The 11903-nt window shown below is 38.5% G+C and overlaps 1 protein-coding gene across 1 annotated transcript in view; it reads left to right on the forward strand.

Annotated features, from left to right (window-relative positions):
* The window catches only part of LOC126100261 (PI-PLC X domain-containing protein 1-like), a 460495-nt gene extending 454298 nt beyond the window's left edge, over positions 1 to 6197 (forward strand). The window contains exon 9 of the mRNA XM_049910849.1: positions 5460 to 6197. Coding sequence (XP_049766806.1) covers positions 5460 to 5661 — 202 coding nt within the window. The 3' untranslated portion in view covers positions 5662 to 6197. The remainder of the gene's footprint in view (positions 1 to 5459) is intronic.
* The last annotated feature ends 5706 nt before the right edge of the window (positions 6198 to 11903 follow it).

An 11903-nucleotide genomic window follows, 5' to 3' on the forward strand; every position in this document is an offset into this window, starting at 1 on the left:
AACCTACTCAGATCACTTAATCTTTATTATACTAACAATAGCCCAATACATGGAAATGCCTGTTTGGACAATATTATAGTTAATTTTTCAAGAGACCTATACAGTGTAAGCATTGCAGAGGAATGTTTTGCAGATCACAATCCTCTACTCCTAACATACCAGTATACACAGTCAGATAAGAATTACAAGGTTGCAAATAAGTAGCCAAGCATAACATGGGTTAGAGGTCATAAAGAGGAATATGTTAAGCTATTCACAGACGCCCTCAGAAAGTATACTGGGACTTTGTTTATGAATATGACACAGATCAATCAACTGTTGAAACTGAATTTAATAATTTCTTTAAGACATATACTGGTGTATGGTACCAATGACAAGAAACAGTACTAGGTAAATGAAATAGAAAAGGTCAAGAGCTTAAATGGTGCACTGATGACCTTTCTAGTATCTGGGAAAAAGATTCTTTCACTGTACAAAACATATAAAAACAATGGCAAATGTGGGACAGAACAAAATGATACTTATTATAAACACTACCTGAAATGTAAAAAACCTTAAACTTACCAAACAAGCTGCCTATGAAAATTACATAGGAGGAGCCCCAAACAAATGCAAGGCTGCTTGGGATTTTATAAAACAAAAACATACTTCTACCCAAACACAAGATGTTCTACTCAAGCCAGAAGAGGTCAATAAATATTTTACAACTACAGTAAATGAATTAAAATCAAAAATTAAACAGACATACCAGCAATTGATATACTTGCTGATCAGCTACCTAAAGGTCATGAATTTCACTGGGACCCTGTCACACCCACAGATATCATAAATATTGTTAGAAAATTTTCAAACTTGAAAAGTATGGCCTACTACTGACTAGTTAACTACACAGTAAAAAGAACAATATACCTCATTTGCAATCCACTTGCTTTTATTATTAATAAATGCCTAGAATTTGGAGTTTTCCCTGATCAGCTCAAAATTTCTGAAGTTACACCTAAATACAAAAGGGGGGGGGGGGGGGGAACACCTCCCTGAAAACTATAGACCAATGTCTATTGTACCAGTCTTTTCCAAAATATTTGAAGCAATTTTCCACAAAGTAACTATTTTGAAAAGTATGACCTTCTCTGTAATAGACAGCATGGTTTTCGACAAGGGAAAAATATCCCCTTTGCTGTCCTTGACATAATTAATCAGACATTAACTGCATTTGAAAATAAACAAAGAGTCTCACTTGAACTTTGTGATCTGAGTAAGGCATTTGACTGTATCCCATTTGACATCCTACTAGCCAAACTAAAGTATTATGGTATAAATAATACAGAGTTAACATAATCAACTCTTAGCTAAATAACAGGAGACAATTTGTGCCAATTCAAAATAGACACTCTTCTATGAATAATGTCACATCTGATGTACCTCAGGGTTCTGTGCTTTGTCCTTCCTTCTTCATTGTTGCAATTAATGATTTGCCATCTTATGTTGGGCCCAAGTCAATTATCTGCTAAGCCGATGATGCAACCTTAATCAGCACAGATCGAGATTTATCAAAGCTACACCAAAAATTGCAGGACACTCTCACCTTAACACTAAACTGGTTCTCAGCTAACAAACTTCTATGTAATTCAGAGAAAACTCAGCAACTGCAGTTTGGACTGGCTAACAAGGTAGAACCAAAATCCATAAAACTGCTTTGAATACACATTGATTCCTGACTTAAGTGGCAACCCCATATCAACCAGGTCTATAAGAAGTTATCAAGGGTGTCCTGTCTCATCTGGAAACCATCTGATCTAGTGAGTAACAAATATCTCAGAACAGCTTACTTTGGACATTTTCAGTCTCATATACCTTATGGGCTGTTATTATGGGGCCACTGATGTTATGTCAGTAATGTACTACTGCTGCAGAAAAAGGTGCTACAAATAATGTAAAAGGTTGATCCAAGGGAACACTGCCATCCCCTATTCATCAAAATGAAAACAATGACAGTAATAAATATTTATATTTATGCATCACTGGTATATGTAAAAAAGAACAGAACAAAGTTTAACACCAGAGAGAACACACACTTTCATGACACCAGAAACAAAGAGAATATTGACATTCCTAGGCATAGGCTGACAAAAACAGGCAACTCTCACAAAATGAACTGTTTGAAATTATTTAACAAATTACCACATACTGCACTCAGTACGTCTTTCATTAATTTTAAAAGTAAACTACACAAATGGTTCATAGACAATCCATACTACAGTCTTACAGAATATTCTTGGCCACTTGTAACATAGAAATTGAGTTTTAAGTCTATGATTGCAATACTGTACAACTGATTAATGTAGCATAAATAATTTGTACTTGTAATGTAAACACTAACTAATATACCAGGTGATCAAAAAGTCAATATAAATTTGAAAACTGAATAAATCATGGAATAATATAGATAGAGAGGTACAAATTGACACACATGCTTGGAATGACATGGGGTTTTATTAGAACCAAAAAAATACAAACATTCAAAAAATGTCCAACAGATGGCGCTTCATCTGATCAGAGTAGCAATAATCAGCATAAAAAAGTAAGATAAAGCAAAGATGATGTTCTTTACAGGAAATGCTCAATATGTCCACCATCATTGCTCAACAATAGCTGCAGTCGAGGAATAATGTTGTGAACAGCTCTGTAAAGCATATGCGGAGTAATGGTGAGGCATTGGCGTCGGATGTTGTCTTTCAGCATCCCTAGAGATGTCGGTCGATCACGGTACACTTGTGACTTCAGGTAACCCCAAAGCCAATAATCGCACGGACTGAGGTCTGGGGACCTGGGAGGCCAAGCATGACGAAAGTGGCGGCTGAGCACACGATCATCACCAAACGACGCACGCAAGAGATCTTTCACGCGTCTAGCAATATGGGGTGTTTTTTTTAGTTCTAATAAAACCCCATGTCATTCCAAGCATGTGTGTCAATTTTTACCTCTCTATCTACATTATTCCAAGGTTTATTAAGTTTTCAATTTTATACTGACTTTTTGATCACCCAGTAGTAACTTCTTATGCATCTTGACATCATTATAAATCCTATTTCACTGCATGTGGTCAACGGCAAATAGGGAATCTGAATCAGAAGCAATGTTTGTATGTTCATTGTACAGCACATTCTTTTCATTAAGAATATATTTGTACTTATTTTTTAACAGATTTTATCGGTGTGATTTCCCCCATCAGAAATTTGTCCACCTCTGTTCCCAGAAACCTATTACAGTCCACTTCTTCTAAATTTGCATCTTCAATGCTCAGAATAAATTCCTCTGGGCCATTAGTTCTGTTTGTTTCAAATTTTGTACACACAGTTTTCTTTCCGTTGATCAATAAATTATTTTCTCTAAAATACCATTCTGTCATTTCCAGATTTTCACTGGTTCTTTTTCCCAAATCCTCCATTAAGTCATTACATACTATTAAAGTTGTGGCATCGGCATACATAATCACTTTTTCATATACTGCAGTGGGCATGTCATTTATATACTAGATAAAGAGCTGAGGCCCTAGTATTGAACTCAGAGCTTCTCCATATTTTACCTCCAGGAAATCAGAGTAGACATTTTCCTGTGTATTTTCGGATTTAGGTTTTATTTTGACACACTGTTGCCTGTTTTCAACAAAGGTTTTTATAATGTCCGCAGCTTTTCCTTTTATGCCATAGCAATCTAGTTTTTCAAAAAGAATTTTGTGACAGACACAATCAAAAGCTTTTGAAAGGTCTAAATGTACACTAGATACTTTCCTTTGATGACCCAGTTCCTCAGTGGTGTGTGTTACAAAATTTGCTACTACACTCTTGGTGGATCTCCCCTTTCTAAATGCATATTGTGCTATATTTAAAATATTTTGTTTCTCTATGAAGTTTATAATTCTGTCTTTAATCACTGCTCCTACTATTTTAGACTGAACAGTTGTGATTATTATGGATCTATAGTTACCTCTGTGCCCAAAACAGCAATGTATTTTACCATCAGACCTACCGCAGACTGCTGTTTATCCTGCTTTACAATGTGGGCAAGTCTGCAACCTCCACATTCCGTGGTGAGATGTGGGTGTCCAGTACCTTCACGCCTACTCATGTTTCACTCAACCTTCAGCTACTTTCTATGGATGCTCACTAAAGAAGCATGTGAATAACTTACCGGATCTGTTATTTCCGGGTGCTGAGACATAACTCTCTGACATTTGTCAAAGTCACTTTACATCAAAACACTTCCCCATTTGCAACCTGTTTAGTTACTAGAATGATTCCTTCATCACCTCTGCTCCACTTGTTTCGTAGTGGCAAGTGCCTCCAGTACCACAAGGCAGCATCTTTCTAACAGTGGAAAGTGGTCATAAAGCTTTGGCTCATCCATGTAAGAGATCGAATGTCCATGTTGTGGTATGGGTGTTTAGATTGTGTTGTGATCAAAGGAAATAACTATACAGTAACCATACCCAGGGACCTGCAATGATATTGTATTTATATTAGCTCAGTGCATAAGTTTGTAGAGTTTTCATTTCACATGTTGATATTCTGGTTGCTATGGGTTCAGGTATTGATGTTTCTATTTGAGTCCACATACTGTCATTTGGTCATTTGGAGATACTGACTGGAGCTGTGGATGCTAGAAAATGGAGTGCCAAGTGGAGAAATCAGAACATTTCTGACATATTACTCTGAATTCAATAGAGAGGTGAAAGCAGTGAAGGCAGCCGCTGTGCATGTGTGAGGATAACGCCACTGGACAGAGCACGGCAAGAAAATTGTTTTTTCATTTTAAGGATCTTTTGACATTAGTGACCCTCCACATTGAGAAGGACCTGCAAGGGTCTGTGATCATTCCACGATTGTGCAAAATTTGCATGCAATGGGGAAGGTTCAAAAATAGGGATTATTGGTACTGCATACGACATGATAAGACCCATATTCTGATAGACTGACAAAAAACACTACAGACAAGTTGGGTCAGGGGGCCATTCTGCACCTATTTCATTCAGCTGATCTTGTGCCCTAGACTGTCACCTTTTCTGCTCTTCATCAAACAACCTTCAAGGAACTTCCTTTATGGCTGAAACTACACTCCGAACATGGTTCAATGAGTTCTTCACCTCAAAACCACCCGATCTCCACAATTGTGGAACTGAGAAATTACCCCAGCATCGGTAGACTGTTGTAATAGTCAAGGAGAATATATTATTGATGACTAAAGTCTCTGTTATGTGTATCTGTTATGTTTATTAAACTTATGGAAAAACACTACAAGCTTATGTACCAATCTAATAGCTATAATAATGATTAATAACTCTAGAATACAACTCTAAATATGACTATAACCAGTTTTAATCAGGACTGCCTATCTGCAGTAGCAGAAGTGTGTGGTATGAACATAGTCTTCCTGACCTGTCAATGACATTATCTGTGCAGGTACCGTGGAAAGTGGGGACAGACAGTGAATGCCGTGGCAGTCGACTTCTTCCAAGGAACGGCTATTGTGGAGGCCGCCATCGAATGGAATCTGCAGCGTGCTGCAGAGGCCCGGAAGGCCAATGTCACAGTTCCGCTATGTTCCTCGGCACCGGGAAGGACAGGAGAGCTGTGTCCCTCGACACCGGGAAGGCATCTATGATGACATGGGCGTAAAGTGCCAGAGACTGTTCCTCAGTTTCTGTGCCTCCTACAGACAGTTCCTATATCCCCTAAATGCTAACATGGACAGAAAGTGGGAAACCACATCACTACAAGATGGTGACTGGCACAGTTCTGTGCACTGCCTACCATAACTGTACAGCAAAATAGCAACAGAGATCAAACATCATAATAGTGCTATTAGATATTCTGCCACATCTGTGACACCACTGTCATATCGTGCAGCCACATCTTGCAACTCTGACAGTTTTGAGTGATCTAGTATTACACAATGACATGAAAACATGGCCGTACTTTGTGGTACCTCAGATTAATGTTCCTGATTGTGTGGTTACCTTGAAGATAAGGGATTGAATTCACCATTTTCTGCATTGTATGAGAATCGGATGATAAATCTTGTGCATATATACTTCATGAGCTATGTCTGCATATCTGCAGCAGGATAAAATGATAATTCCTGTAATGTATCATCCATATGTTTGTATGAGTTACCAGACATTACATTATAAGAAACAATTGGAACTGGGTTTCTTTTTACAGTAGTTGCATGTTATACCTAGCAACGATTGTCATGAGGAAAACAGACCTTATTGAGATAAAAGTAAAAATTAGAAGAAAACTAAATAGAGTTTGATATCAGTTTTCTACTGAAAAGCTCAAATGCTAAAGACTCTAACTGTTGCAACTCCTGACAATATATGTTAAACTCATTCTTAATGTTTACAGTCTGATGCGGCCTTCAAACACAGAAGTTTCAGAGCATTAAATAGTTGTTTCTCTAGGTGAAAGTTACAGGACACAAATATCCACTGACAAAAAACATGCTGGAATAGTTCATATTTGTCCATAGTTCTAGCACTGTCTGTATTTTACTTGTTGTTTTGAATCACAGATCCTACAAAATAAGTGCAGTAATTTACTGAAATAAGCAGGGTACCTGCTTTGTCACAGATTAAAAAAAAACATAGAAAACAGATTCTGTCCATTGATTGATACTACAATTTATATTTCCACATAAGTTTATACTGCTTTCATAAACTACATCAATTTTCCACACTTCATCAATTATAGTCACCCTTGAAGCAAGTTTATGTTCAGTGAATACATCAAGACTGAAGACATAAATTCTTGTTTTATGAAACTCATCACAGGTCTACAGTAAGGTTGTTCATAAGTTCCTCTAGGACTTCAGAAGACAACCGGGTGGAAACTCCAAGACATACAGAAAACAGAGATACATAAGTGGGAAGAGGCTCTCTCCAAGTTTTTAAGTCACATTACAGTTGCTGAATAGGGTACCATGTGTGATGCACCAGTCATCAATATGATAATCTCTATCCATACATATCAGATGAATATGTAGTTGCAAATAATGACTACCATCAGCTGTAGAATGGAATGATGACAATGAAAATTTGTGTCGTACTGGGACTCGAATGCAGATTTCACATTTATTGTAAGCAGGAAATTCACGGTTGAGTCCTGGTCTGGTACAAATTTTCATTGTCATCACTCCGTTCTATAGCTGATGTTAATCATTATTCGCAATTGTGAATTCATCTGATATGTTCGTAATGGCTCTGGTCACTGCAGTGCATCGTCATCAGAATAACAGGCACTGCAGTATGATCTTGTCATACAGGTCCCAATATGCCACAGACAGTATCAGCAACCACATTAATTACCCTGTCATGTAACTCTCCCAATTAAGTGGCAATGGAAGCAGGACTTTGACATAACTCCACAAGCAGAAATCACACTTAGTTACATCAGGTGACTATAGGAGCCATTGAAGAAGAGGAATAAATATTTTCCATTGTAAATCTGTTCCACATCAATGCATTAGCATGTCTACCAAGTTTTGCTTCCATATGATAACTGCAACCCACACTGGACCTCTGTGAGTAGCTGCATTATAAATTATAAGCCTCAGTGGGCACCGTCTCCCTCAGGTAGGAAGAGGTACTTTAGTACCACTGTTCTGGAGATGGGTCCTTCAGAACTAGCAATTTTCCTACATCTCATCTGGTTGAAATAGGTTCCATTTCTTTCTTTTTTTTAGTTCTATTGTGTTGTATTAGTACACTAACTTTGTTAAATTTGCTAATTCAAGACAGATGTGATGAAATGGATCACATGCAACATCACATGAGAATCAATCACTTGACTCCATGAACAAACAGGGATGAGATGTCCACTCATTGGAAAAAGTGGGTGTACAAATAGAGATCTTATATGGCATGATACAACATAAATAGTGTAACTGTTTAAACAGAAAATCTAAACTTGTCAGAAGAGACTGAATTTTTGATTATAAAAGTGAGACAGAGAGAAAGCGCGTGCAAAATTCATTGTGTGGCAGTTATCATACGATTTAAAAACATCTTGTTCTCTTTCTTCCAGTTAATTTTGCTTCTCTATCCCTCTTTCTGTTTTGAACACAGACTGCATTAAATAACATATCGAATAACATAGTCCACACTTAAGTATTTTGAGACTTGCCATTAAGCAAGCAAATCTATTTAAAAAAAATAAAAGTGAGTGCATCTCTCTCTGCATCCGCACAGTTCAACAACCACCATGAGAAGAATGGTTTCACCTGCACCTGCATTTTTCATTTATATTAAGACAGCTGAAAATGAGATAGCAGCAAAGATAAAGCTGCTCAAGTCAGTGCCAAATCGACAGAAAGGATGCCTGAAAAGAAAAATAAGAATGAAAATGTTACACAAAACTAAACGTAAATGAGCCGTGCATGGCTTGTGTTCATGCCATATCTCATTTGACATCCTGCTTTTACTGTACTACCACCTCATTATGTTAATTACAATTACTGGTGTCACTGAGTTGCCACTTTGCCTGCCTGTGAGCGGCAGCAGTGGCGCTTATCGATATAAGTCCTGGCATATTATCTTTGCTGACTGCTATTACTTCCTGGTTGTCATGTGTTGGCAGGGAGTTCGGATCTGCCAGGAAGTGGGAATGCACCTGTAGTGCAGTTCGGACCTGGCAGGCATATAGCTGGGACACGGCAGAAATCGATTGGGTTGGAGCAGTAGTGAGGCTTGGATAGCCATGACTCACCTGACCATTGGCGGCACACATTACTTGAAATGGGGATGGTCTTGGTTGATCGTTTTACCAGATGATGTGTATTTGCTCGCTGGTCGCTTACGGGTTGGCGGTGTGTGTCTCAACTCGTGGTTCGGTCGTGTCATTGCTTGGTCACCGCTTTTATCATTGGTTGTATTCTTTGTCCTGGTGTTTGTGAAATTGTCTGTAGCTTATGATGTCGACTGCTCAGTTATTTTAGTGCTGCCTCCATGCTGGTGTGAGAGGAGTCGGTCAGTTGGCACGCAGCAGTGAGGAAATCTATGCATAGTTTGACCGAGCCCGCTGGCGGTCTCTACGCAGTGCCTGGGCTGTCCCCATTGCTATGAAGTCCGTGGCTCACTGACCCTGGACACGAAAGTTGAGTTTGGATTTAATTTACCAGCAAGTCAAGACTGTTCACATTGCACCGTTTGGTTCTCATTGCTGGCTGTTGGGACATTCCCGCAAGCAACAACATGTGTGTTCAAATTTGGCGAAGGTTTAGCCTCCGTCCGGTGGAGTCTAACTGTATTTCATTATTTGCAATTGAAGTGCACCAGCAGAATTTTCTGCCTTGTGGCCATTAACGTTCCGGTTACCTGCACTGGCCATTAACGTAAATTCAGGCAGTGTACTTTCCTCACTGTGTTGTCGCTGTCCAGCAAGGTGTGTAGTTTGACAGCTTAATGTATGCTTGGCTGTGAGCTACCATACCTTTTACATTTTGCATTGAACTCCCAGTTGTGTGCTGGTCAAGTGGAGTGCAAGTTACCTTGATGGTGGGTCCGTTGACTGTCTGTTGGTTGGGTTGTCGTTGGATTGAGAATGGTTGGGCCAACTGCCTGTCTCACCTAAGTGATTGTTAGTATTTCAAGTGCTAGACAACTCCCGAAACTTCTGAGTGCTGTTAGCTGCACTGCCTTTTCTTATTTTTGTTGAGTATATTTGTATGGCTCATAGCCGAGTGGTTTTGAATTAAAGTTGAATTGTTTTTAGTGGTGTTTTAAGTCACGGGCCTTCAGCCGCTTTAAAATTAAAATTCCTTGTTTGTCAAGTGTTGGATTGTTTGGGGCCTTCAGCCTAATGTAAGATAAGTCTTTGTTGCTTAAATTTATTTTACCTTGAGTCTTAAGCCATGGAGCCTTCAGCCGTTTTTAAATTAAGGATCTTTGTCTTTCAAGCATCAGACTGCTTGGGGCCTTCAGCCTAATTGAAGATAAGGCCTTCCGCTTGTGTTTTTTATTTAATTTTACCTTGAGTCTTAAATCACGGGCCTTCAGCTGTCTTTAAATTTTCACGTGTTAGATTTTGGGGCCTTAAGTGGTTGTGCCCTTAAGGCATAAGATAGTGTGGTGTATTCAGCCAATAACTAAGTTCAAGAATTTGTACTGTAATGTTTGGTCAAATAAATAAAGTTATATGTGTTCAAGTGTAACTGACAGTTGCTCATTTTGGCCCCTTTCCACAATTCCAACTACCTGTTCTGTCCTGCAGGTTTAGCAGGGCATCTCAGTAAAAGTTATGGGACAGCAGTGGGATGTGTGATCAGTATGAACTGCTGTTTTGTTCATTTGTGACATCACACAGAACTCTGCCAGTTAAAAAGCCTGTCAGAAATTCAGGGGAAAAGACACTGCAGCCAATGTTGCAATGGATGTCTTTTTTGAAAAGATGCTACATGAAGTCAGGAACTAAATTAAAACTCAATCATGTTCTCATGCTCAAAGGCCTGTTCAGCAGTACAACTTAAATCAGTTTCTGTACAACATGAATATGACTTTAGTGGTGCTGAATTGTGGACAAATATGAGGGCTGTGCTAGAAGTACCTGGTCTAACAAAGAAAACACAAAAAGTTTTGAAAAGAAATTTTTATTTCTCCACGTTGTCTCCTTTCAACTTGAACCACTTTTCACAGCGATTTTCAGGAGCTTCAATTCACCATTTATAGAGTTTTTTATTTTTTATTTTTATTTTTATTTTTTTTAATTAAGACTCAATGAGCTCATCAAAATAGCCACCTAACTGCAGACTACACCTCTCCATTTTTGGCAAATCTTTTACCACTATGCCATTTCTTCAAGTTCATTGCAAGTTGTCATGCTCATTGCTCAGCATCATGACCCCATGAACCAAGTGTCTCCATCCTGAGTGGTTAGCAGCTTCTCTTAAAACCTGCTGAAGAAGTAGACCCCAAGATCTTCTTGATTTGATCAATTCACCCATTCACTGCTCTTCCTCTTGGTCTCTTGCCCTCAATATTCCCTTCCAGGATTATTTTCTCAGAGCCAGCACTTGTCTTCATAGCTGTGAAGTTATTATTGTATAGATCAGTGCTGTCAGATGTTAAGGGACACTGAACTCTGCAATCATCTGCCACAACTTTTCCGACACAACGCAGTCAAAGGCTTTCCTATAGTCAAGAAAGAAGATGAAGACAGGAAGTTAGAAAACTGAAAATAGTTACAGGAGGTTATACTTGGGGCATAAGGCACACAAGAAAGCAATTCGAATTTAAACTCATTAATTTTGGCCATGGTGATAATAGATCTGTGAATTGGTGAATTGTCATAATGGAATGAAAATTTCTTTTCCATCAAATACGACCATTTTTGCTTGATTTCATCACTCAAACACTGCAATGAGTGCACCTAATACTTAACATTATTTTTCCTTACATGAAGATAACCCATGAAATTCATACCATGTGTATTCCAAACAACTGGCACCATGGTTTTGCTTGCAGATGGAACTGCCTTTGGCTTCTTTGGAGCTTATCCTCCCCTTTCAGTCCACTTTTTTTACTGTAATTTTGTCTCACACTTGAAGTGATGGAATCATGTTTCTCCCACAGTCATGAATTGATGTAAAAAGTCAGCTTTATTGCAGCAAAACATCTCGAAACAGTTGACTGAAACATGCTTGCATCACTGTCTTTGTTCCATTGAGTGTAAATGTGGCATCCATATTGCACACACTTTCTGATGTCCAGATTTTCAGTCAGTATACAATGTAGAGCATTTTTGAAATGCTTATGATGTTTGCTAGCTTGTGCTTTTTCAGTCAAAGGTCATCCAATTTAATTTCGTGGATTTTCTTCACAATTTCTGGCACTGTCGCTTCATTTGGTT

This window comes from Schistocerca cancellata, chromosome 9 (genome assembly GCF_023864275.1).
Source record: "Schistocerca cancellata isolate TAMUIC-IGC-003103 chromosome 9, iqSchCanc2.1, whole genome shotgun sequence".
NCBI classification, from domain to species: domain Eukaryota; kingdom Metazoa; phylum Arthropoda; class Insecta; order Orthoptera; family Acrididae; genus Schistocerca; species Schistocerca cancellata.